At 38.6% G+C, this 26,610-nt stretch overlaps 1 protein-coding gene across 1 annotated transcript; it reads left to right on the top strand.

Annotated features, from left to right (window-relative positions):
- Positions 1–9: 9 nt before the first annotated feature.
- On the top strand, positions 10–16,750 carry LOC121430551 (p21-activated protein kinase-interacting protein 1-like). The gene is made up of 9 exons (XM_041627858.1): positions 10–96; positions 8,709–8,883; positions 10,347–10,467; positions 11,167–11,294; positions 11,615–11,760; positions 12,699–12,808; positions 14,252–14,369; positions 14,853–14,997; positions 16,099–16,750. The coding sequence occupies exons 1-9, from the start codon at positions 10–12 to the stop codon at positions 16,137–16,139; spliced, it is 1,071 nt and encodes a 356-aa protein (XP_041483792.1). The 3' UTR covers positions 16,140–16,750.
- The last annotated feature ends 9,860 nt before the right edge of the window (positions 16,751–26,610 follow it).

The following is a 26,610-nucleotide window of genomic DNA, read 5'->3' as shown; positions in this document are numbered from 1 at the left end:
CTTTTAAAAATGGCGAAGCACGTGCGTCTTCAAGTTTTTGCTGGCTGCTATGAAAGGACCACTTTCGGATACGATCTGTTGGAAAATGAAGCGGAGGTATGATTAAATCTTAGGCTTACAAGAAAATGCACAATTGCAGCTTCATGTCAGTTAATTAATATTTTTTAAAGTTTCCAAGAAACCAACGTTCCTCAGCGCAGTAAAGCCTAAAGGACATGATGGCGGTATGGTAGACAGGGAGTAGCAGCGCCACCGGTGCGGCACCGCGTCAGCTCAGGCTCAGCTTAGGCCCAGGATTAGCCTGGCCTAGACAGCTGGCAGCCGCGCCGTCCGTTTCGAGGAGTTTTTAAACAGTTTTTTTTAATTTCTCCTCGTACACAGACGGCTTGCTATGGTGCAGCCACCATTAGGGGGTTAACAATACAAAATCCCCCTGATGTCGGAGCTCATCGATTTTTAATTTTTTGTCTTAATTCCATTATTAGAAATATATAAAAAGATTGTAGTACCAAAATGAAGATGATTATTCAGTTTTGCCAATTGGCTTGAAAATGAAATGCACCAAAATGGGCAAAATAAACTTAAAAGGGAAAAAAAACAGTGACTTCCTTTGGCTGTTGCGTAAGTTCACTTCCCAATTTTATCCAAACTTCATACAATGATACATAAAGTAAAAACATGGCCAGTTGTACAGATCGAGCTAGAACTTGTAGAAGGTCTCTCTTAGTCTGTATTTGGTGAGTGGAGCCAACAGACAGAGTGCAGTGGTTCATTTGACTCCCATTTCAGCTTTCGTGAGTGAGGACACCCCCCCAATCAAAATACATGTATAATTGAGAGCACCCCCCCCCCCCCCCCCGGGCTGCAGTGCGGCATAGCATGCAGCAAGTCCAGCAAATCTGAAGCCAAAAGTGACAATATTTTTCAAGGGACACCAGTACTGCTGAATGGGTGCCCCCCCCCCAAAAAAAAAGAAGAAATTGAGTGCCTGTGGAAAATGGCTCTTTTTTCTGCTTGTCAGATATTGTGTGGCATTTATACACCTATCAATTGTAAGACGCACCCCTCGACCCCCGGGAATGGTGCGTCATGGGTGGGTCATTTACCAACAAATTAGTGACTCAGGGTACCGTCATGGAGGCAATTGGTCAGTCAGAGCATGGAGAATAGGTGCGTCATAGTCAGTCATTTTACCGGGGTGCGTCATAAAGCCTCAGCATGGTACGAACGGCTCTGTCCGCGCACTTTACTCACGTCGTCGGGCGTTTGTATTTAAACCCTGCATGCTCATCGGGATGCTCATCCTTGGATTAAAATCTCATTATGAAAGATTTCTGCCTAAATGAGACAGAAAATCGTGTACAACTCTTGAACGCACACACAGGTCACGGAGTGACCCTGAGTGCAAACAGCTGACTGTGTTACAACGTAGGGGTGATACATTTTCGCAATAGGTGTGATCAAACTCACTGGAGGGACTTTAATTCACTTATAACAAAGAAATGTGTACTACAGTACTCCTGTTGAATGCTCTGATGAAAATTATATGAGTTTCACATTCATTTGAACGGGAGGACAAGATTATTGTATATATCGAGTGCATTATCCATAAATCATACTACCATTGCGACCCCTGCCCGGCCGATGGTTCAGGCATGACGATCCTGAGTGACGTCACCGATAGAGACCTCAAATGCCAGGACAGCCTATTCGATAACTAACTTCATCTAGTAAAAAACACGTATTGAAGATATCCAATGGGAAAATGGCTTTCATTTTCATGAAATATACATTCCGTTCCTCAATAAATCTTTAACCCCGTCGTTAACTGCCCATTCATTCTCGAGCAATGGGGGAATGAATACAGAGTGTCTCAAAGTTTGTGTGAAAAAAGGTGCATTTTCCATAGAACTTCTGCCAAAAAGCAATGCGTAAGGGAAAGATTAGCCCCAAAACACGAATAGATGAGTTAATCAAATGGAATGAATCATGAAAATCAGTGAAATATAGTTTCTCCTGTACTCATTACTGAATACCCCGACTTGATACGATTAATTTTTCCCCCTCTCCATCAACTTTTAAGAAAAAGGGTGCATATTTTCATAAAAATATCATGTGTTATATCGACGGACGCCCGTGCGTACGAGCAGGAGGAAGCCAAATGTCTCGTATTTTTCATAATGGTCTTGAATTTTCTGTCACCTTGCATAAGAAGTTATTTCACTTTTCTTTAGATCCATTTTTATATATCCAGCCCGCAAGCCCGCACGATGGCTTAGGATGAAAAACAAGTTTTTCTTGCAGCGCGCGTCTCGTACGTCGTTCCTCTCAGATCAAAAACTGATTATCATGGGGGGGGGTGTTCTTTGCAAAGGACGTCTTTCGTGTTGCGGATTTATGATGCGCCGTAGGACATTGTTTTTTTTTTAATGCCTGCCAACATATTTTATTCATTTGTTGGTGAACAAAAACTGTTGCTTAATAATACCGTATTTGCCGGCGTAAAGGCCCCACCCCCATTTTGCGAATCATCTTTGAAAAAAAAATGCATGACAGAATTCCCGGCGAAGTCGGAAAAAATCTTGGTTGGAATATTGTTCAACAATCGCCGCGGAATGGGAAATAATAAACACGCATGCTGTAATTCTTCTTACTGTTTCATCTTTTTCGGAAGGCGACGCAAGGAAAATAATCCACCATCGACGTGAAGAAACGGCCGATCGAGGTAATCAAGCGCTGCGGATGAAAACGAGCTGCGGAGGTAAACAAGCGCTGCGGAGGTAAACAAGAGTGGCGGAGATAAACAAGCGCTGCGACGGTAAACAAGCTCGGCGAATATATTTTATTTCTTTCAATTAACGTCTTCTTTTCGTACAAATAAAGTTGAAGGTCAAGTCCACCTCAGAAAATGTTGATTTGAATCAATAGAGAAAAATCAGACAAGCACAATGCTGAAGATTTCATCAAAATTGGATGTAAAATAAGAAAGTTATGACATTTCAAAGTTTCGCTTATTTTTAACAAAACAGTTATATGAACGAGCCAGTTACATCCAAATGAGAGAGTTGATGATGTCACTCACTCATTATTTCTTTTGTTTTGTATTGTTTGAATTATACAATATTTCAATTTTTACGAATTTGACGATTAGGACTTCCTTGCCTGAAACACAAAATGTTAAAATAATGGAATTCCACGTGTTCGGGGAGGAATGAAACTTCATTTCACATGACAATGACGAGAAAATAAAAATATTTCATATTTCAAACAATAAAAAACAAAAGAAATAGTGAGTGAATAACATCATGGACTCTCTCATTTGGATGTAGCTGGCTGTTCATATAACTTTATTGTGAAATGAAGCGAAACTTTGAAATGTCATATTAACTTTCTTATTTTACATCCGATTTTGATGAAATTTTCAGTGTTATGCTTGTTGAATTTTTCTCTTTTTATTCAAATCAAAGTTTTTTTGGGGGGTGGACTTGTCCTTTAAATAAATACGCAAGCACGGGCAGTGTTTCAATGTTTTTTTTTATTGAAGTCGGTGATGTCACATGAGATAAATAATCTACAAGATGTACTGACATGCCATTGATTGAGTTTGCCGTGCCCGTTTGGGCATTTAGCATTACCTGCCAACAATCCGCTAGCATTGAGTGGGTTCAGAAGAGGGCTCTGCGTATCATTGCCTGGCCAAATGTCTTGACATACATTGAACTTCTACAAAGTATGAATGTGTCATCTCTTAAAGACAGACGGAGTGAACTTCTTGAAGGATTTGCACGCTCGTTGCTAAAATCGAAACGACATCACCACTTCTTGCCTGAAACCCGTAGGGTTAGAACTGGTCTTTCCATAAGAAATGCACATCATCTTGAGATTCCTCGGACTAGAACAAAAAGATACCAACAGTCGCCAATCCCCCACTTTGTGCAATTGTTGAACTCTGTAATATAATGTAATTTTATATGCAGCTTTATTTTTTTTAGCAACTGTAACACTTTTTGTACTCCACTTTGTTTATCTTTAATCTTATTGATTTTATTTTATGTTTGTCACCTTTTTATTCCAATGTTCTTTTTTTTACTTACTTGAGTTCCACCTACATGTAATACGACTATCCTGACTATTCGATATGTGATTCTGCCCAACTTCAATGATTTTTTGGTTCATTTATTTATTTTTTTTTACTATAAAGCATATACTGTACCAGTCACATTTCTTTGACTACCTATTTGCCTGTTTCGGCCGGAGAAAATTGGATTCATTGCACTGAATTTGCTGTTCTCTGGTTTAGGCAGGTAAACATGGTAAACGGGTGGTCAAGGGATTGTGACTGGTGGTGTACTATCTACAGCATATCACATGGTTCATTCCAGAAGTTCATACCAATTTATTGTAACATCGTATTTATTTCGCTTTTGTTTTATGACTGTCATACAAGGCTCAAACTAATTGGAAATTGCAATTATTCACAACATTGATTTGGTTTATATTTTTATAGGACTTATATATTATTTAATTTGTCTTGCTATTTACAATTTTTTGTATACATGTACATATTTTTCTTGTTTTAAATATATTTTAAAAGTGTAACTTAATTTATATATGTTTTTAATACTTGCAACTTTGCTGATGTGATTTTGACGATGATAGTTTTACAATGTTATAATTTCAATCAATAATCTTTTTTTTGAGATTGTCCAAATCATTTTCTCTGGCTTTATTTGTTGATTATTTGTCAAGCACTAGAATTGTGATGTAATCTTTTAACTCTTCATGCGTTACGTTCGCATTATTACACATCCGTAGGCGTGTTTCGTTCGCATTTTTGCACAACCACACATTTCCCATAGACGTCCCCTGTCCCATTGTTTTTCGAACAATGTATAGCCTGGCGTTTTTGTATACCATACATGTGTACCGATCGATCGCGCGTGCGACATTAGTTTAGCGTTCGACGGATTATCGCAGTTTACAAATTACAGAAACGTTAAGTTTTCCCCAAAAATCAATACATCCTGATCACAGCCAGGAAGTTCATTGAAAAAAGATAGGATAAAATCAATAAAACCCTCCTCACAAACAATACCATGGCCAGGTTTATTGTTAGGAGTCTGTGACTCATGGCACGAATGTGAATGAGACCCTAAAATAATGCAACACACAGGGGGTTTACAGGTGAACGCATGAAGAGTTAATAATATACATGTACATCTTTACTTTGTAAATATGATAATATGAGTCTTCGGACTTTTGTCATGTACCATTTTCACAATAAAACCAGAATTGAATTGAATTGAATTGAATAAATAGAGTGAGAGAGAGGTAAAGACCAAGTGAAATAAAGACATTGGCGGCGGAACCCAAAGAATTAGAGGGGGTCTACCTTAGTGATGGACAAATGTAAGTAAAATAATTTCACAAGCAAAAAAAAAGGTCATCAACCTAAATTTTAGGGGGGGGGAGGATAAGAGACATTTTAGGGGGGTCCACCAGAATTTAGAGGAGGGGGATGCAGGAAACAAAATTGACAAGCAAAAAAAAAAGTTATCAACTAAAAATTTAGGGGGATCGTCCCCCATCTCAATTTTTTTGGGGACCTGCCCCCCGCCTATGAATAAAAAAGATGAACCCCGGGGGGCCACTTACATTGACGAGTGGATACCATGCGCGACCAAAAAAAAAACGTAAAAAGGATTTCTTTTTCACGATAGGGCACGTTACGTACGTAACGTGATAAGGGTGTCAAAAACACAAAAATAAGGAAAAAGGGTATCTATTTCGCTAGGAAAAATACGTGTTTAGGGTCGAATTTGCGGGGATGATAAAACAAAATTAAAATGCTTTGTAAAGGATGTCCTTTTTGCCCCAACACTTCGTGTTTAGAGTCTGATTTGCGCGAGGTGTAGGAGGTGGGGTCGTACATTAGGTAAAGCCGACGACCAAAGAACCCGTAACAATAAAACATTCCTGTACTTAATTGTTTAAGGGTTCATTTCAGGGAATATTTGCCAAGAGTATTGTTTGTTTCCAATACTTGTTAAGGGTAGGGTTTCACACGCCAATACTTGTGCATTTTCAGAATATGGAAATTACGGTGTTTAGGGTGCTTTTCGAAACCCCATGGTCGCGCATGGTATCAACTCATGAATGGAAGTGCCCCCCCCCCCCGGAGATGAACACTGATTCTTTCTTGGAAGTTTACGTGGCCTTGAAAAAGACCGTTATTAATTCACGCACAAAGCAATTGTAATTGACATACCTTGTCATGTTCCCTCGGTCTCTTTCAGCGGGAAAATATTGAAGGCGGCATGATTCTTTTTAATACTTACGCTATTTTTCCACCTGCAATAGAATATTAAATTGCATGCAAACTTCGTGTATCACCGCGTCATCTTTATCGTCGCAAAAAAAATCGTGTATCTACTATCATCATCATTTACTATTGTCAACATAAACGTGCTCTATCATCATCATCCTCGTCGCCATCATAATAATCCATTATGCCTAACAAGTAAAAATCTAAATCACTCATCTCAATGTTGTAACTTTAATTATCATTTTATGGCAATTCGTTGACACAATATCATTATTGTCACCATTTGCATTATCATCACATAATTCATCCAAAATATTTGTATTCACAACCAACCAGCCAATCATCACCACTACCGCCATTTCCCGCAGCAGACCACAGCACACATCGCAAGGTAGGTTTTTATTATTATTTATTGGCCGATGAGACTTGGAGATGCAAAACAAAAGAAAAGATCAAAAGGTAAATATTTTCATTTTATTTTCCATTACGATCGATGACGATGTAAAAATAAATTTAAAAATGTAGAGCGAGGTGCTGCTAATCTTCCTGGCTCCTGCAAGGAAGATAAAAATGATAACATGTTAAATCAATGTTCCACATAAGTTCATAAATAGTAATGACATTCATTTCAATTAGATGGGTTGTTGTCATAAGTCTACCAATACATATTGCAAACGTACTATTACACATGCTATTGCCGGGGAATGCCGGCCCCAGACCCCCAGACAGAGTCAGATCGCTTGAGTTGCACGGTCTCTGAGCTCTGCTACGTTATATGGAAACAAATTTAGACCTAAATAGAATTTAATTTGAAAAGTAAGTTATCACGTACCGGTACTGAAATGTTTTCTTAGTTAAATCATGCTTTTTACTATTTCATCCTATAAACGCGCTGTTTTAACTACCATTACAATGGAAGCGTCACTGTAGTCCCAAACGTACGCATACGTGCTGTTTTGACCACGTATTCAGTGTTGCCATTTGGGGATCTCCATCCCCAAATTTTGAATATTTGGGGATTTTGAGAAGCCTTTGAGGATGAAAAGAATTATTTGGGATTAAAAGAAATTTGGGGATTTTTCATGCAGTTTAGGGGATTTTTGAAGGTTTTGATGAAAAGCACCGATTCGTTATTTTTCAGTAATATGATGCTAAAATACATGAGATATATCACTCTCTTATGCTAAAATATGTAGATCATCCGCAATTCAACCGATGAATTCATTTTACATTGAACTTCATTGGTTGAAAATATGCGGTAAATGGTGGGGTTGCCAATCTACTTTGAATCGAAACCTAAAAAAAAAAGAAAAAAATCTGCTGTGTGTTGTATGAACACATCAACTAATTTGGGGCAATATGCATGATAAATATCCTCACTTTTTCATAAATTATTGTGATTTAAATAATTTGGGGATTTAGGTTCCAATTTGGGGATTTTTCGAGTGCCATTTGGGGATTTTATTCAGCTCGGACCTAGTACTGGCAACATCACGGTATTCAGCGTTCGCGGGACACGGCTTTTGACTATCGTCACGTATAGGCCGCACCCCGACTTTGCTTCTTTTTCTCATAAAAAAATAGTGCTGCCTATACTATAGACGCCGGCAAATACGGTAGTTCATGATTAAAATGCGATACCAAAGACAGTCCTTTCAAAGACCCTCTCGTGCATTCGCCCGCTGAATGGGTATTATTCCATAGTACTTTGCAAGGTTCCTTCGCGAGAGATGTACGTACAATACAGCGGCACGTTCGTGCCCGCGGAGATTTACTTGACGGAGTGCGTCATAGAGACAGTCGATGGTCAGTCAAAATCCAGCACTGGTGCGTCATATTTTTTCGTCCAGGCACAGTCATCGTAAGAAAAGGTCCGTCACAGTCGAGACACACAGGTGCGTCATGGTACATGAAAATCCGACTCACATCTGACAAGTGACACACCATCCCGGGGATCGAGGGGTGCGTCTTACAATTGATAGGTGTATTATCATCTTTTGCTTATTTTTCGCAAGAAATATGACTCCAATGTTTTTTGGAGATCCAGAATCTGCCCCTGATACTGAGGATTAATCAAGCATCTTTTCACAGTGTGATGACCATGGTGGCATTAAATATTTCGACTGTTTGACAAATTCCAAGTTAGGAAGACAACAAGATAGACCTGAAAACTTGACTACATGAACAACTGTATTTCTCCAGTAGATGTGGTATAAAGGTAAAATAATCATGGTTAAATATCAAGTTCTTCCTCCTAATTTCTTCGCCATGTCCTCCTCCCTCCTGTATATGTCGACAGACTTTGAAGAGACACAGGAACTAAAGTGCCAATATGGTCACGACTAATAAGACTAATCAATTTTTTATAATTTCCCGGTTCAAGGATGGTTCCCCGGACTTTGCCTTCAAAGTGAGGTTCACAAACAATGCCCATACTGGATGCATCAAGGCGCTTGCAGCAAGCAGCCGTCACCTAGCCTCGGGGAGCACAGATGAAATCATCAATCTTTATGATCTAGAGGAGAATGTGGAACTAGGATCTCTTCTACAACACAATGGTAATGATGATAAGTGTTTACATACATTCATTAAACATGTTTTCCTTCACAAGAAGTTTATCCTCGTTGTGCTCAACCCAAGAGAGGTGAATTAGTGAAAAGGACATTCACTTAACTCACAAGGACATCTCTGACTCTGCTCTTCAGAATCCTAATAAGACCCCACCTTGAATATGGGAGTATCCTCTGGTATAGCAGAGTCAAAGAAGATGCAAGGAGGATCGAAAGGGTCCGAAGAAGGGCAACCAAGCTGGTCAGAGAGCTAAAGAACGTCCCATATCAAGACAGACTCAAAGAATTGAACTTGTACTCCCTGGTGGGATCATCACTTTGATCTACCATGACTCCCACTCCTCAGCATACGTACAGTAATAAATTCACCAGACTAAAACCATAGATGGAGTGACCATATTTACAGGCCACCGCCTTCTTCCTGTAACAGATGATGATGAGTACCCAGCAGGATTAATTCCTTGAATGCATTGAGTGCTGGAGGTTGCTTCAGCCAAAGCTTGAGTAATGATAATATTGCACATCAGAATAAATTATTATCATTACCCCAGCTTTAGCTCAAGGCTTAAGCTGCCTTCCAGTGCTTGGTGCATTCAAGGAATTAATCCTGCTGGGTACCCATTCACCTCACTTCGGTGGAGTGCAGCGTAATGAGGGTAATCTTATTGCGAAGTAAAACATGCCATGGCTTGGATTCAAACCCATGTCCTTCTACCTGAAAGACAACAGTCATAACCACTAGACCATCATGCCCCCATAGTAGAGGTTTAGTCATTGCTTTAGTTTGTCTGCTAATAAATTTGAATGAGGTTGAAAGTATGATCAAATGTTTTTAAAAAAATCTCAGTCATGTGCCCTGCTGTTTAGATTTTAATTCATTTTTGGTTACGTATGTGTATGCTAATAACTCGGCCTATAGAGCGATGGTCTCACAACATACCATTTTTCCTTATTAATACGGGGTGGTACCTTAGAAAGGACTTTAAGCTGTCAGTCCCTTGGTTGCTTATCAACAATTTTTTGTTGTACACTTGTTTAGTAGGGGTAAAACCACTTCCATAACCACCAAATGTGGAGGCTGTTTTTTGATGATGTGGCTAATAATGTTGTAAGGACAAATTGATATGGAGGTCAAAATGTTTTTAATGATGTAACTTTGATGACTTCTTGAATAGCAGAGAATGGTTTGTAAATACCTACATGTAGATTGGATGGAGCATGATGATTTTTTTTCTTTTTAAAATTGAAAATCATTTGATTTTTATGCCTCAAAATGCAATGACACCATCACTATTTTCAGGCATCTTGATAGCAAATGCTTTATTTGGAAATGGTTTGTTGTTCCCTCTAATCCTGATGAAAATTAAAGCCCATTTATTTCTCTCATTTTCCTCCTGATTGCTAAATTTGTTCAGAATTTTTTTTGTTTAACCTTGATATTGTATTTTCAGGCTCTGTGGCATCGCTCAGTTTTCATGAAGACGGTCACATGATTAGCAGTGGAGAAGATGGTGTAATTTGCATATGGGGTACTAAGACATGGGAATGTATGAAGATTCTCAAAGGCCACAAGTAAGTTGAGAATATTTATAACCGTCAAGTAATGCACGATCCCTCCCTCCTGCATACTACTGTAACCTAAGTGAATTGACATCCTAATGTCCTTTTCATAATGAATGGAGAGGGGGGGTAGAGGAAAAAGGGGAAGGAGCAGGAGGAAGGGAGGAGGAGGAATAGAAAAGGTGAGGAGGGGGAAAGGAGGAGGTAAGGAGCAGGGGGAGGGAGGTGGACGGGGAGTGGGAAAGGAGGAAGAAGAGGGGAGGAGGAGGATAGCGGGGAGAGGGAGTGGGTGGCGAGGAGAGGGGGAGGGAGGAATGACGATGCAGGATGAAGAGCAAAGGAGGATATTGGGGGAAAGAAGAGGGGAGAAGTGTAGTCTGCAGGAACAGACTCTTGGTTTTCGCAATTCATGTAAGACAGAGTCTGAAGTAGTGAGACTAGATTCACTTTCTACTGTGGCTGGCTATTGGCACAGACAGAGCCTTTGGCATCTAGTCTTTATTACTCTAGACCTGTTATTGGTTAAAGTGTCAAATATGAGTGTGTGCTTGCAGACGAGGAAAAGTGGGTGGAGTTTTTAGGGAGAGGAATTGATTCTGTGAACTTTTTATTTTCGGACGCAGCCATTACCAGAGTTTATCTTTAACTGCAAAAGAATGAATAGATAAACATTCATCTTCTACGTCTCCACTTCATATTTCTTTTTTCTAGGGATGCCATAAATTCAGTAGCCGTCCATCCTTCTGGCAAGCTGGCCCTCTCGGTCAGCAAAGACAAGACGTTACGAACATGGAACTTACTGAAAGGCAGGGCAGCTTACACCACTAATATTAAGAAAGGTAAGTTGACAAATTGTAAGAAATGATACGGGGTGAAATAGGAGCTGACAAATTAAATCTCTGCCAGTAGATACTAGGTGTCATTATTGGCACTAGCAAAATCACAACTTAAGACCAGTGTTTAACTTTCACCTGACCTAAGAATATGTGCCTTTTAGTTTTAACTATTTTAGCTCTAAATTTTTTAACTTAAACTCCCATTCCAAGTATAAGGAATCCAGTGTTTTTAGGGGTTTATGAAGAAATTAGCAAAGATGTCCATTGATCTTCCAAACTCAATATTTGAAACTAATCATATCATTCCCTCTACATTCTTTTAGTGTCGGACATTGTGCTATGGTCCCCCGATGGCCAGTTATATGCGGTCATCACCAACGATCTTGTTGAGATTTATGACATCACTACTGCTTCCGTTTGCTGCTCGTGCAAAAGCAATGTCAAGATATTATCAGCATGTTTTCTTACAGTAAGTAGACCATGTTTATATCGGTTGATGATGATGGTGATGATGGTGATGATGGTGATGATGATGATGATGGTGATGATGATGATGGTGATGGTGGTGATGATGGTGATGATGATGATGGTGGTGATGATGGTGATGATGATGATGGTGGTGATGATGGTGATGATGATGATGGTGGTGATGATGGTGATGATGATGATGGTGGTGATGATGGTGATGATGATGATGGTGGTGATGATGGTGATGATGATGATGGTGGTGATGATGGTGATGGTGATGATGGTGATGGTGGTGATGATGGTGATGATGATGATGGTGGTGATGATGGTGATGGTGATGATGGTGATGGTGGTGATGATGGTGATGATGATGATGGTGGTGATGATGGTGATGATGATGATGGTGGTGATGATGGTGATGATGATGATGGTGGTGATGATGGTGATGATGATGATGGTGGTGATGATGGTGATGGTGATGATGGTGATGGTGGTGATGATGGTGATGATGATGATGGTGGTGATGATGGTGATGATGATGATGGTGGTGATGATGGTGATGATGATGAAGATGGTGATGAAGTTTATCGGTAGATGATGATTGATGATGATGGTGGTGATGATGATGATGATGGTGATGATGGTGATTATGTTGATGATGATGGAGATGATGGTGATGATGATGATGATGATGGAGATGATGATGATGATGATGGTGATGGTGATGATGGAGATGATGGGGATGATGATGACGATGATGATGGAGATGATGATTATGATGATGATAATGGAGATGATGATGATTTTGCTGCTGCTGCTGATGATGATGGTGATAATGATGATGGAGATGATGATGATGATCGTGGGGATGATCAAGTGCTTGTAGACCACGTGAATACAAACTATATAATCTTGGTATTTTTTTCATTTTATTTTCAGGATAGAGTTCTTGTCACTGCAGGTGAAGGGGAAATGATATCACTTCTCAAAGTGAATGAAAAGAAAACCAAGTTGTCTCAGCTTACAGAATTCAAAGCTCACGAAAAGAGGTGGGTATAATATGGACATTCTATGTGTGCAATTGATAGATGCTTAGCAGTTAACTATCACATCCTTCTTAAAAATGGAAAGAAAAAAAATGCTAGAGGGGGAAAAAGGCAATTAAAATGAAAATGGCATTGGTGTAGAAAGAGGGAGGGACGACTGTCAGAAAAAAGGGGCAAGAAAAAAACGGAGGAGATGAGGTGGGGGGGGGGGGAAGAAAGATACACCACTCTCGTCCTTTGGCAAGGTGTTTATCTACATTTGCCACTCTCCACCCAGGTGTAGTAAATGGGTACCCAGTAGGAAAAAATTCCTGTAATGCTTTGAGAGCCATCATTATTATCATTATAAGTATTAAAAATTAGGGAAAATACCAGAAGAGGTGGGAGGAATATAATGTAGATATAACCAGTAGAGCATTTCAACATTTTTTGTTCAACAATTTGTCGGATCTTACAACTTTCTTTGATTCTAATTGGCTGATAAGCGCTGTTATGTACTATGATAACTGTCCAATAAAACAGGACTTTTCAGATAAAACATCTGATAAGTCATTTCATTATTCCCATGTTGCTGTTTCACATGTATAAGCTGTTTATTTCCAATTCATCCAATTGTCAACTTGTCTACTATCATTTGGTCTACCATCAGTTCGTCTACTCACCACGTGGTCTACTTTCATGTAGTCTAATGCCATTCTGTCTAATAACCAGTTGGTCCAATAGTCATTAAGTCCATATACCATTAAACTAAAGTGTTAATTGTGCAAAATGAATGAAAAGAAAATGGGTATTAGACCAATTGGTTATTAGACAAAATGGTAATAGACGAACCGGTGATTAGACGAAGTGATGATTGGACCAAATTTTTGTTAGACGAAATGTTGATGGATGGAATGGCATTAGACTAAATGAAGGTAGACCATATGGTGAGTGGACTAGGTGGCAGAAGACAATTGGCAATTTACTGTATAAGCATCACACAATTGGTAACCTGATCTTGTACTAAGTGACCTATAGTATGTATATCTCTATGTATCTGACCTAGCACCTGAGAACATGTTTCAATCATGCAAAATTGACAAATAGCTTTGAGAAACACCAAATAGGGGGGGGGGGATAAAATGGGGTGAAGAAGAAAATAGCAAAACAAGAGCCGTGAAAATAAAGCAGAAAATGCAGTTTCATAATGGAAACCCAAACAATTTTACAGGTTTTACCAAGATTTTTTACCTGACTGCTAAGAAAGCACAAATGCTTGTGAGCAAGCAACCAGGGGACCAACGGCTTAAGGTCATCTCCGAGGGACCTGGTAATGAGGATAGATGCCTTACCAAAGGGAAACTAGCACACCACTTGGGAATCGAACCCGGGTCACCAGAATCTGAAACCCCCAATCTACTGACTGAGCTATCACGCCTGTTTCTGTCTTTCTATTTCCTTCGGCAGAATAAAGTCTTTGAGATGTGTGAATGCTAAAGGTAGCCAATCTAGCCAGACTGAGAAGTGGCTTCTGTCAGCATCCAGTGATGGTTTTCTCAAAATATGGTGTATAGATACTGAAAAGGTAGGTCATGTTTTTGTTCAATTAAAACATTTAAAGCTGGTTTGGCATTTATGTCAAACCTGTAACCAACATTTTCATGTTAATACCCTTTTATACATAAACAGCAAATAGCATACAAATCTTTTTTAACATTACAAGTTGAAAGTCAAGTGTTCAAAAGCTGTCTGTTGCACAGTTGTCCTGTATTCGCATGTTACAGCTGGTTCCTCTAAATGTCATGTGATGCACATTCATCCAATCAGCTGTCAAGGATCTATTATGTGTTCTATAAATTTGTTTATACATATACTGTCAAGAAATATGCATAATTCCATCTTTTCTGAAATCTAATTGCAGTATAGTTGTTCAGTGTTAAGTTGCCTTTTAAAGGTAGAAATGGTAGTTGACTGTTCTCTCTTCTTTTTGCCAAATAATACGAGTTGTGCTTTTGTTGAAATAGTTCATATTCAAACAGGGTATCTTGTGATGTTTATCCATATGCAGATCACAGGTTGTCCAGTCTTACTCTCGGAGGTGAATTCCAAAGCTCGACTGACATGCTTAGCAATAAGGAATGCGCCCTCTGCAGTTGATGGAGAGAAAGAGACAACGCAGCAAGCAACAAAACGCTCCACGGAAAGCAATTCTGGTGAGAAAAGGGATTCTATTAATTCTGTTAATGCAAAAGATAGTTGATACCCGAGTGTAACAAAGTCCACAGAACCATTAAATTGACCTCTTTGAAGTACATGTAAGAGTCTTTACAAGCAGCCGTGGCACTAGTCCAGGTCCTGTTTGGCCCTGTATGAGAGAGAATAATATACTTTCCTCAAAGCCTAACATAGACTCACAACAGTCGCATTGTTCCTCCCCCCATCCATGTCAGTTACAGTCAACGCATTTACTTAAGTACATTTAAACTGCAAGGGGGGTAGCCTACAGTCTTTACGAGTCTGATGCTATTACGCGAAACGTCAGAAATTCATCTTATACGGACGACTAGGAAGCGTGACTGCAAAGCAGCCATGCCTATACACCCTAGTCTTAGTTCTGTTTGTTTTCTTGGTAGGATTCGGTGAATGTTTTTTTTTTTTAGATAAATGCCACGTCGGACATACAATCGATAAAAAAACAAGAACTAATGCAGGACCAGAGTATATAGGCGGTGACTGTTCTTTTGATTTGGAATATATGTTTTTTATTGAACCTATTCATGATTGAGGGGAGGAGGGTTACACTCATGGGCCCGTATTCTGAAGACGGGTTCAAGTTAAACTCGGGTTTAAAGTTGTGGTTTAAGTATGGAAAGCCAAACGCATCAAATTTGTTATTAAGTTGTATGTTTCTTATGTTTTCTGTGCTCTTTCCTGATTCATCGATGGTGAAGCCAATAATTTTTTTATACTTCCTAGACAATTATGAATGATTTAAGAGCCAAATGAGCTGAAGTATGATATCTCTACTGTTAGTGATTTGTGACAATTGGCTCGTCATACTTAAACCACAACTTTAAACCCGAGTCCAAGTTAAACCCGACTTCAGAATACGGGCCATGGTGCCGAAATGGCCGCAGACCAAGAGTATCTATTTGCTGGGCTGGTGTTTATCTGTTCTACATGTATATCAGTTTTTCCTGTCAATAATTTTTAAGTTGACATTGTTTTGTTTTGCAGATTCAGTTTTTCTTTACACTTTTGAAATGATAGTTTTGAGTAATCAATCTATTTTTTTTTTATCATTTGTATTACAGATGACCCTGTGGTCAAGAAGAAAAAGAAGAGTAAACCTTGATAAACCATGCTTGTCTGGATCCCCTTGTGTAAAAATATCTCTTATTTACAATAACAGATAACCTTTTGGAGCTAAAGTCACTAATATTGTGTCCAACATGCACATTTGCATGGTCAGTTGTATGCTCAAAAATGCTGATTTGTGTCCAGATATACTTGAATGGTCTACTCAATGATGATTGGTCCAACAATTTTCTGATTCCAGCATCTTAAAAGGGAAGTTCACCCTAAAGAAAACTTTTGTAAAAATAGCAGAAAAAATAATAAGTATTGGTATTCGAGGAAAAACCATTAGAGATTAAGAAAGTTATTAAAATTATGAGGTTTTTTATTTGTGACATCGTAAACGAGCAGCTGCCCCATATGTAAGATAGTATGCATAAATCTCAACTTTTCAATGGTTGGTGATTACATACGTTTGTTTTCTTTTTAGGAAAGCGAATAAAATAATTAGTTTATTTTCATTTAGTCCAATGTCAATTGATCCAATTGCCATCTCCTCTATTATCATTTGATCAGTTCATCCAATTTCCTTATGGTCTAATTGCCATTTTGTCCACTCACCATTTTGTCTAATAACCAGTTGGTCCAATAGCCATTTAGTCCATGTAGCATTTGGTCTAATTGGGCAAAGTAAAAAATGGTTATTAGATCAACTGGGTAGGAGGCGATGTGGTCAGATGATGTGGTGATAAGACAAAGTGATGATCGGACCAAATGGTTATTGGACCAAATGGTTGATAGACGAAACGTTGACGGATGGAATGAAGGTAGGCAATTTACCATACAAGAATGGATGGGCGTTGTGGCAAATGCCTGTCTACGTGGGGAAGTTAATGATGCAGAGGTCCGAGTCCTGATCACGTCTTTCGGATAAAGACGTTAATGGTCTGTCCCAGACATAAATGATCATATCTGATTGACACTCATCTGACAAAACTCAACACACACACGCACGTCACAGCTGGATCTATACACAAGGAAAGCTATTTAATTCATAATCTGTATGGTTTTATTTACAGTTTCAAACTTTAATGTACCTAAGTACATCTACCATTCAAGTTTTGATGAAAAGTGACTTACGGTTGTGGAGTTAGGTGTCATAAGAAAGTCTTGCATGTAAACTTTAACGTTGACCTGAACATTACCTTTGACCTTACGTGACCTCAGACTGCAGTATAACATGCACGTCCCCCAAGTCCATCTACCATCCAAGTTTGGTTGAAAAGTGACTTACGGTTGCGAGGTTAGGTGTCATAAGAGTCTTGCATGTAAACTTTAACGTTGACCTGAAAATGACCTTTGACCTTACCATGTGACCTCCAACTGCAGCATAAGATGCATGTTCCCCAACTTCATCTACCATCCAAGTTTGGTTGAAAAGTGACTTACGGTTGCAGAGTTAGGTGTCATAAGAGAGTCCTGCATGTAAACTTTAACGTTGACCTGAAAATGACCTTTGACCTTACCATGTGACCTCCGACTGCAGCATAACATGCAGGTCCCCCAAGTCCATCTACCATCCAAGTTTGGTTGAAAAGTGAATTATGGTTGTGGAGTTATGTGTCATAGTTATGTGATGGACGGACGACATTTGGATCCCTAGGTCTAGAAAATTCTATGGACACATATTGGTGAAGGTTTTTCAATAATTAGGAAAAATAATGTAAAAATAGTGAATATGCAGATCAAGGTAATTTCTGAGAAATTTAATACACTTGTCACATCTTTATCTTGGCAGTTCATACTGCATCATCCTGGATAAACCTGCAATATGTTTACATGATAATAAAACATCAGATATATTGGTATTTTGCTTATTTGTGTAATACCATGTATCAAAATAAACAGATATGGTTTCTTTTACTTGTTTGTTCTAAAATCACACAAAAATTAAGATTGCAACAAAAATATTTCAAATAAAGCCCTTTTTAAATAACTTTTTACATCATGTGTATTACGTGATTCAAAGTCCTCTCACGTAGAGGATGTTGCCAAGGAAAGAAAAAAGATGTCTGTACCTACATGTATGTTCTTTTATAATTAATCCAAAATAAATGATGCTGCAATGTACCTGTCACATTAAAAATGCATTTATTTTATTTTATTTATTTTCCTCAGCAAAGCTTGCTTATTTATCTAAGTTTCACTCCACAGCAAGGTTGCTAAGAGACAAGGAGTAGATCTTATGCAAGAGTGAGTAGGAGATGAGAGAAGTGTGTGTGAGATTCCTTTTGCTAGAATTGAATTGCATTTCTATTGTGTGTTGTGTCTAGGGTGGTAGACTTGTATAGGTCCCTTTTAGTGAGCTCAGTGAGCCTTTCTTTTTAAACAGCTGCTTAAAATACTTTTGGGGAAATTGCAAAATTGGGAGGAGACCCCAGTAGCTTTCCACTAGTTTTCTGGCATTGCATCTTGGAGACTTTGTGTAACACACACCTATGCAATTTTGGGGCAGTCGCCATTTTATCTGCCATCTTGATAATTTTTGAATTTCAACTTTAAGCAGAAAAGCAGCCTTACTTGTTTGATATTGGCTGGAACTTATAAATACCTGTATGAGGTCAGATTTAGCAGAATATATGCTGTTATTTTATGCCTGAATAGAAGAAGCCATCGGTAAGTTTATCTGTGATTTCTTCTAATTCTTTTACAAAAAAAAAATAAAAACTAAACAAAAAAAGAAAAAACCTTGAAAGACTTCAGAGATGATTTGAACTGTTGATGTAAATTTGTATAAACTTTATGAAATAGTTATGCACTTGTGAGGAAGAATATCAGTATCATAAAAGGATGTTATTTTACAAGTTTATGTGACAGTTAATTCAAACTTTATAAAATAATATTTATGAATGTGATTTGAACCTCAGAGTTATAGAATTTTCAAACAAGTTTTCATCAATTATAGTATGACATGAAAAATGAAAATAACTTCCGATGTACTTGTTAGGATATATCGTAGAGAGATTCTTGGTTTTGTCTTTAATTTTAGATGGTTCCAAGATCGGGATATTTTCCAACACCGGATAATTTCCAGGATCGGGACATTTCCCAAGGTCGGGTCGTTTAGGAGACTGGTGAATTATTAGTAAGCTGAGAATATAAAGCGCCGTCTTAGATGGAGGTTTTCGGCCAACAGATAAGTTATTATAAAGAACAGTGAGAGAGAAAGCAGGAGGACTTTTCTTTAAATGTGAACTCGATTTCTGAATATCAGAAAGTCTAACGATTGGAGATTTGAGATTGAAGATACAGACATTAATTATGACTGAACAGTTGATTGATAGAAGTATTGATTTGAATTTGGATCCTTGTAAGATATGTCGGATGATAGTCTTGAGCTAGAGTTTGGAGAACAGCTCAAGTTTCAGGTGTTAGAAGATAAAATGTGATCAGAAAAATATATTAGGTCAGAGATACAAAATGGTGAAAGTAGAATTATATATGAAGGTGGATTAATGCAGGATCCTTTCATAATTATGAATGTTTGGTAGTTATGATTGTGAAAAGAATGAAACAAAGTTAAAGGTTCAATTGATATTTTTTTTTGAAGGTATTGTTACAAGTGAAAGTGTAATATACTGAAACGTAAGTTGTTGATTAGATCAGTACAGGGTCTTTTCAGGGATACTGGAGTAAGAAACAGGTCGAGAGTTAGGAAGTTATAGATTGGATCAAATCAGGATCCTTTGCTTATTTTATGGTTGTAAACTTGTGAATCAGAGTACTTTTCAGAACACTTTATCAGTTGGAGGTGTTAGTTTTATTTCCCCTTTTGAACGTCAAAGAGAGATATGTTGATATTGGAGTTTTGTATACTGAAATAAATTGTAAATTGTGATTTGGTATATATTGAGTTTTACTTGAATTTTATTTGGAGTCCGCCCATGTGACATTTTCTGGGGGCTTGTCCAAAAAGAGAGAGGTTTTTCTTAAGTAATTTATAGGACCTCTCGCAGTCACATGGGTATATTGATCAAAAAATTAAGAACAAAACAATTCAAGACAATAATGATGGAGTTATTTGTTTAATGCAGATGTTTGTAAATATATATGTGTAAATAGTAATGTACATTTGACCTCATTTGGGTGAAGTAGGTTTTTGCAAATTGATAGAGACCCTACATGTATTTTCAAACATGGATTTAGCAGGTCTTATGGCAGCTGGTAAAGAGTTTGGGTTAACTGGTGAGGCTCTTAAAAAGTTTGTATCAGATGAACAGAAAAAGCAAAGAGATGAGAGAGCGGAGTTGTTGGAGTTAAAGAAACGAGAAAAAGAAACAGCAGAAATACAGCTAGAAATAGAGCGTGAAAAGAATGTAAAAGGTGAATCAAAATCTGTAGGCCAGAAAGCCCGCACTCCCAAACTACCACCATTTCATGAGGACAAAGATAATATTGATGCTTACTTGCAGCGATTTGAGCGTTATGCAGAAACCCAAAGTTGGCCGCGCACTGATTGGGCAATTAATCTAAGCGCTTTGCTCACAGGAAAAGCTCTTGATGTTCATTCTAGATTAACCAGTGACGAAGCTAAAGATTATAAGACTTTGAAAACTGCTCTTTTGAAAGCTTTTCAACTTACCTCAGAAGGATTTCGTTCAAAGTTTTATACAGGTAAACCAGTTAATGGGGAAACCGCATCACAATATTCAAACAGATTAGAGAACTACCTTAACAGATGGATTGAACTCTCGGGCGTCAAGCATGATTTTGATGACCTAAAGGATCTTCTTCTTCGAGAACATTTCATCAACGGATGCCATCGTGACTTGTCAATCTTCCTACGAGAACGACAGCCAAAGACTACAAAGGATGCCATGAAGTTCACAGAACAATACCTAGAAGCACGAGGAGGTGTATTCAGAGCGCCACCACCACAGAGGAACATCCCTACAGGACAAGCACAGCGGATCAATACAAGACATGAAGGTAAAACAAATACCCCTCAAATACATTCTAAGTCATTCCCAAAGACATGTTACAACTGTCATCAAGAAGGTCACATTTCTCGTAACTGTCCAAAACAATCACAAAAACCACAAATGACCAAGACTTGTTTTATCTGTCACAGGCCAGGACACTTTGCTAACTCATGTCCTTTCTCTCCAGTTAAATCTGCAGGATTCGTGATCTCGGAAGAACCAGAGGAACCAGAGGATAGACCTGCAACGGAAGCTGACCCTACTCATTTACAATCTGATAACCCAGGGTATATTCCCCATAACCCATGTCGATGTATCTCTTGTAATACACAGGTCAGACTTGAAGCTTCATGCATTATGGTCCGAATGCCAAACGATACCCCTCACCTTAAATCTATGACAGATTATGACAAATTTGGTTATGATAACAGTTTGCCCCTAATGAGTGCAGCATGCTCAAATGAAAATTTTGTCAAACGTATGCCTGTTACCAAGGGACTTGTAAATAACAATGTAATTTCCGTTCTCAGAGACAGCGGAAGCAGTGGTATCATCATTAAACAAGATCTTGTAAAACAAAGTCAATTGACAGGTGAAGTTTGTACTTGTTTGCTAATTGATCGATCAATTAGAACTCTCCCCATTGCAGTGATCGATATCAACACACCTTTCTATGTAGGTAAAGTTAGTGCTGTATGTATGAAAACTCCTCTCTATGACCTTATCTTAGGAAATATTCCAGGTGTGAGACCAGCAGAGCAACCAGATCCACAATGGACTCTACCAGAGACCGTCATTCCAGTCTGCGCAGTACAGACAAGAGCACAAGTCCAACGAGAAGGCAAGCCATTTCGTCCACTCAAGACTCCACATCCAATGGAAGAAGTTGTCATCCCATCAGTTCTCAAGGAAACACAACAGAAGGATGAGACTCTACATCGACTGAGAGAACTGGCTGATGCTGGAACAGAGAAAGTAAGTCGTCATCATAATAAGTCTTCCTTCTTCTATAAAGACGGGATTCTATACAGATCCTTCCTTTCTTCCAAGGATTCAGATACAGTAGTCACACAAGTTGTTGTTCCAAAACAATACCGTAAGCAAGTAATGCAGACAGCTCATGAGAATCTTCTAGGAGGCCACCAAGGAGCAAAGAAAACCACAGAAAAAATTCTTACCAATTTCTTCTGGCCCGGTATGAATTCTGACATTACCCGATATGTCCGATCATGTGACATATGTCAACGCACTTTAGCTAGAGGCAGAGTAACAAAAGTCCCATTAGGAAAGATGCCAATCATTGAAGTCCCCTTTGAACGTATAGCTATAGATATCGTTGGACCAATACATCCCATGACAGAAAACAAAAATCGTTACATTCTCACAATTGTTGATTATGCCACTAGGTATCCTGAGGCGATTCCACTCCCCAGCATCGAAACAGAGAGGGTAGCAGAGGCTCTTGTAAGCGTCTTCACTAGGGTCGGGATTCCAAAGGAAATGCTGACAGATCAAGGAACACAATTTACATCGGACCTCATGAAAGAAGTAAGCAAGCTATTGTCTATACGCCACTTCACGACCTCGCCATATCACCCAGCTGCAAACGGTCTTGTTGAAAGATTCAATGGAAGCTTAAAGCAGATGCTTAAACGTATGTGTGCCGAGAACCCAAAGGACTGGGACAGGTATATCACCCCACTTCTATTTGCAGTCAGAGAGGCACCTCAGGAAAGCATGGGATTTTCCCCATTTGAACTTCTCTACGGAAGGAAAGTTCGTGGACCCCTCGACATCCTCAAAGAACTCTGGACAGGCGAAGCTGAGACGGCGGAAACCAAGTCTACCTACCACTATATCTTGGATCTTCGGAATAGAATCGACGAGACTTGTCGCAACGCTCATACTCAACTACAGAAATCTTCAGAGAGATACGCAAGGTACTACAATCAGAAAGCCAAACACAGAGAATTCCAAATTGGAGACAGAGTACTCCTTCTACTGCCAACAGACCGAAACAAGCTTCTTCTGCAATGGAAGGGCCCTTTTGAAGTTGTCTCCAAAGTAAGCTCAACAGACTACAGAATCGATTTGAATGGTAAACTCAAGGTATTCCATATCAATCTCCTAAAGAAATATCATGACAGAAATAACACTTCTCCTTCTCTTTCAGATAGTGAGACAGCTTGCTCTGCAGTGATTGAATGCGAGGATAACAACGCTGAAGACGAAGACACACTACCTCCACCCCCACTAACAAACAAATCTCTCTTACAGCCATTTCCATTACAGGCCAAGGAATCACTTGCTGATGTTACCATTAATCCAGATCTTTCTCTCTTACAGAATGAACAGGTCAATGCACTTCTCAACAACTACCAAGATGTCATGTCAGATCTGCCGAACCGCACATCACTTGGCGAACACAACATCTTACTGAAAGACGGTGATCACAGACAGTTAAAGAGTAAACCTTATCCCATTCCTCATTCTCTTAGGGACACTGTCAGAGATGAAGTGAAAACCATGTTGTCTATGGGAGTTATAGAACCTTCAGATAGCCCCATTGCTTCCCCAATTGTCTTAGTCAAAAAGCCTGATGGTAGTAACCGTTTTTGCGTTGATTATAGGAAGCTCAACAAAGTCACTGTATTCGACGCTGAACCCATACCCGATCAAGATGAATTATTCACAAAAGTCGCACATGCCAAATACTTTACTAAGATAGACTTAAGTAAAGGCTATTGGCAAGTTCCTATGTCACACAAATCAAAACCACTAACTGCCTTCCTCACTCCTGATGGCCTTTTTCAGTTTACAGTCATGCCCTTCGGCTTGGTGAATGCGCCTGCCTCCTTCAGCCGAATGATGAGAAGACTACTAAAAGGACTTGATGGAGCTGTAAACTATATAGACGATATCCTGATACACTCAACCACGTGGGATCAGCATCTTGCCACACTCACCGAGTTGCTTAGCAGGCTACGAGCAGCAAAACTGACAGCCAGACCCAGTAAATGCTTCGTGGGACATTCGAAGGTTGAATTTCTGGGACACGTAATCGAAGATGGAACAGTAAGTCCTCGACCAGAGAAACTCAAAGCCATCCAAGAAATCAGCAGACCTCATACCAAACGAGAGCTTCGATCATTTCTCGGCATGACCAACTACTATAGGAAGTTCATACCCAATTATTCTGCCATTTCCGCTCCACTGACAGATAGGACTCGGAAAGATGAACCAAATCAAATCAGATGGGAAACCAATCAGGAACAGGCCTTCAACACACTCAAAGACAAACTAACCAATCCACCCATCCTTCATCTACCAGACTTGTCAACAGATTTCATACTCAGAACAGATGCATCAAATGTTGGAATTGGAGCAGTCCTGCTTCAGACACACGAAGAGGAACGATTCCCAGTAGCATATGCAAGTCGTAAGTTACTTCGAAGAGAACAAGCATATTCCACCATTGAACGTGAGTGTTTAGCCATAATTTGGGCTGTAAGAAAGTTCGAGCCATACTTATATGGTAGACAATTTGTGCTCGAAACTGATCATCAACCATTGACCTACATGAATAGTGTTAACCCAGCCAATGGGAGACTGATGCGCTGGATCTTAGCATTGCAACCTTACAGATTTCGCGTAGAAGCGATTCGCGGCAGCGACAATGTCGGAGCAGACGTATTGAGTAGGTTGTAAAAAAAAAAGTAAAAGTAAAAGCATTTTCTCGAAGAGGGGAGTAAAATGTCACATTAAAAATGCATTTATTTTATTTTATTTATTTTCCTCAGCAAAGCTTGCTTATTTATCTAAGTTTCACTCCACAGCAAGGTTGCTAAGAGACAAGGAGTAGATCTTATGCAAGAGTGAGTAGGAGATGAGAGAAGTGTGTGTGAGATTCCTTTTGCTAGAATTGAATTGCATTTCTATTGTGTGTTGTGTCTAGGGTGGTAGACTTGTATAGGTCCCTTTTAGTGAGCTCAGTGAGCCTTTCTTTTTAAACAGCTGCTTAAAATACTTTTGGGGAAATTGCAAAATTGGGAGGAGACCCCAGTAGCTTTCCACTAGTTTTCTGGCATTGCATCTTGGAGACTTTGTGTAACACACACCTATGCAATTTTGGGGCAGTCGCCATTTTATCTGCCATCTTGATAATTTTTGAATTTCAACTTTAAGCAGAAAAGCAGCCTTACTTGTTTGATATTGGCTGGAACTTATAAATACCTGTATGAGGTCAGATTTAGCAGAATATATGCTGTTATTTTATGCCTGAATAGAAGAAGCCATCGGTAAGTTTATCTGTGATTTCTTCTAATTCTTTTACAAAAAAAAAATAAAAACTAAACAAAAAAAGAAAAAACCTTGAAAGACTTCAGAGATGATTTGAACTGTTGATGTAAATTTGTATAAACTTTATGAAATAGTTATGCACTTGTGAGGAAGAATATCAGTATCATAAAAGGATGTTATTTTACAAGTTTATGTGACAGTTAATTCAAACTTTATAAAATAATATTTATGAATGTGATTTGAACCTCAGAGTTATAGAATTTTCAAACAAGTTTTCATCAATTATAGTATGACATGAAAAATGAAAATAACTTCCGATGTACTTGTTAGGATATATCGTAGAGAGATTCTTGGTTTTGTCTTTAATTTTAGATGGTTCCAAGATCGGGATATTTTCCAACACCGGATAATTTCCAGGATCGGGACATTTCCCAAGGTCGGGTCGTTTAGGAGACTGGTGAATTATTAGTAAGCTGAGAATATAAAGCGCCGTCTTAGATGGAGGTTTTCGGCCAACAGATAAGTTATTATAAAGAACAGTGAGAGAGAAAGCAGGAGGACTTTTCTTTAAATGTGAACTCGATTTCTGAATATCAGAAAGTCTAACGATTGGAGATTTGAGATTGAAGATACAGACATTAATTATGACTGAACAGTTGATTGATAGAAGTATTGATTTGAATTTGGATCCTTGTAAGATATGTCGGATGATAGTCTTGAGCTAGAGTTTGGAGAACAGCTCAAGTTTCAGGTGTTAGAAGATAAAATGTGATCAGAAAAATATATTAGGTCAGAGATACAAAATGGTGAAAGTAGAATTATATATGAAGGTGGATTAATGCAGGATCCTTTCATAATTATGAATGTTTGGTAGTTATGATTGTGAAAAGAATGAAACAAAGTTAAAGGTTCAATTGATATTTTTTTTTGAAGGTATTGTTACAAGTGAAAGTGTAATATACTGAAACGTAAGTTGTTGATTAGATCAGTACAGGGTCTTTTCAGGGATACTGGAGTAAGAAACAGGTCGAGAGTTAGGAAGTTATAGATTGGATCAAATCAGGATCCTTTGCTTATTTTATGGTTGTAAACTTGTGAATCAGAGTACTTTTCAGAACACTTTATCAGTTGGAGGTGTTAGTTTTATTTCCCCTTTTGAACGTCAAAGAGAGATATGTTGATATTGGAGTTTTGTATACTGAAATAAATTGTAAATTGTGATTTGGTATATATTGAGTTTTACTTGAA

Source organism: Lytechinus variegatus, chromosome 17 (genome assembly GCF_018143015.1).
Source record: "Lytechinus variegatus isolate NC3 chromosome 17, Lvar_3.0, whole genome shotgun sequence".
NCBI lineage: Eukaryota > Metazoa > Echinodermata > Echinoidea > Temnopleuroida > Toxopneustidae > Lytechinus > Lytechinus variegatus.
The sequence above is the reverse complement of the archived record's forward strand: the minus strand, read 5'-3'. Positions and strand labels throughout refer to the sequence as shown.

Excerpts from the sequence above, each read along its gene's own strand:
- LOC121430551 (XM_041627858.1), top strand. The coding sequence starts at position 10 with ATGGCGAAGCACGTGCGTCTTCAAGTTTTTGCTGGCTGCTATGAAAGG. Across the intron at positions 10,468-11,166 it reads AAGATTCTCAAAGGCCACAA|GGATGCCATAAATTCAGTAG; the intron begins GTAAGTTGAGAA and ends TCTTTTTTCTAG. Across the intron at positions 11,295-11,614 it reads CACCACTAATATTAAGAAAG|TGTCGGACATTGTGCTATGG; the intron begins GTAAGTTGACAA and ends ACATTCTTTTAG.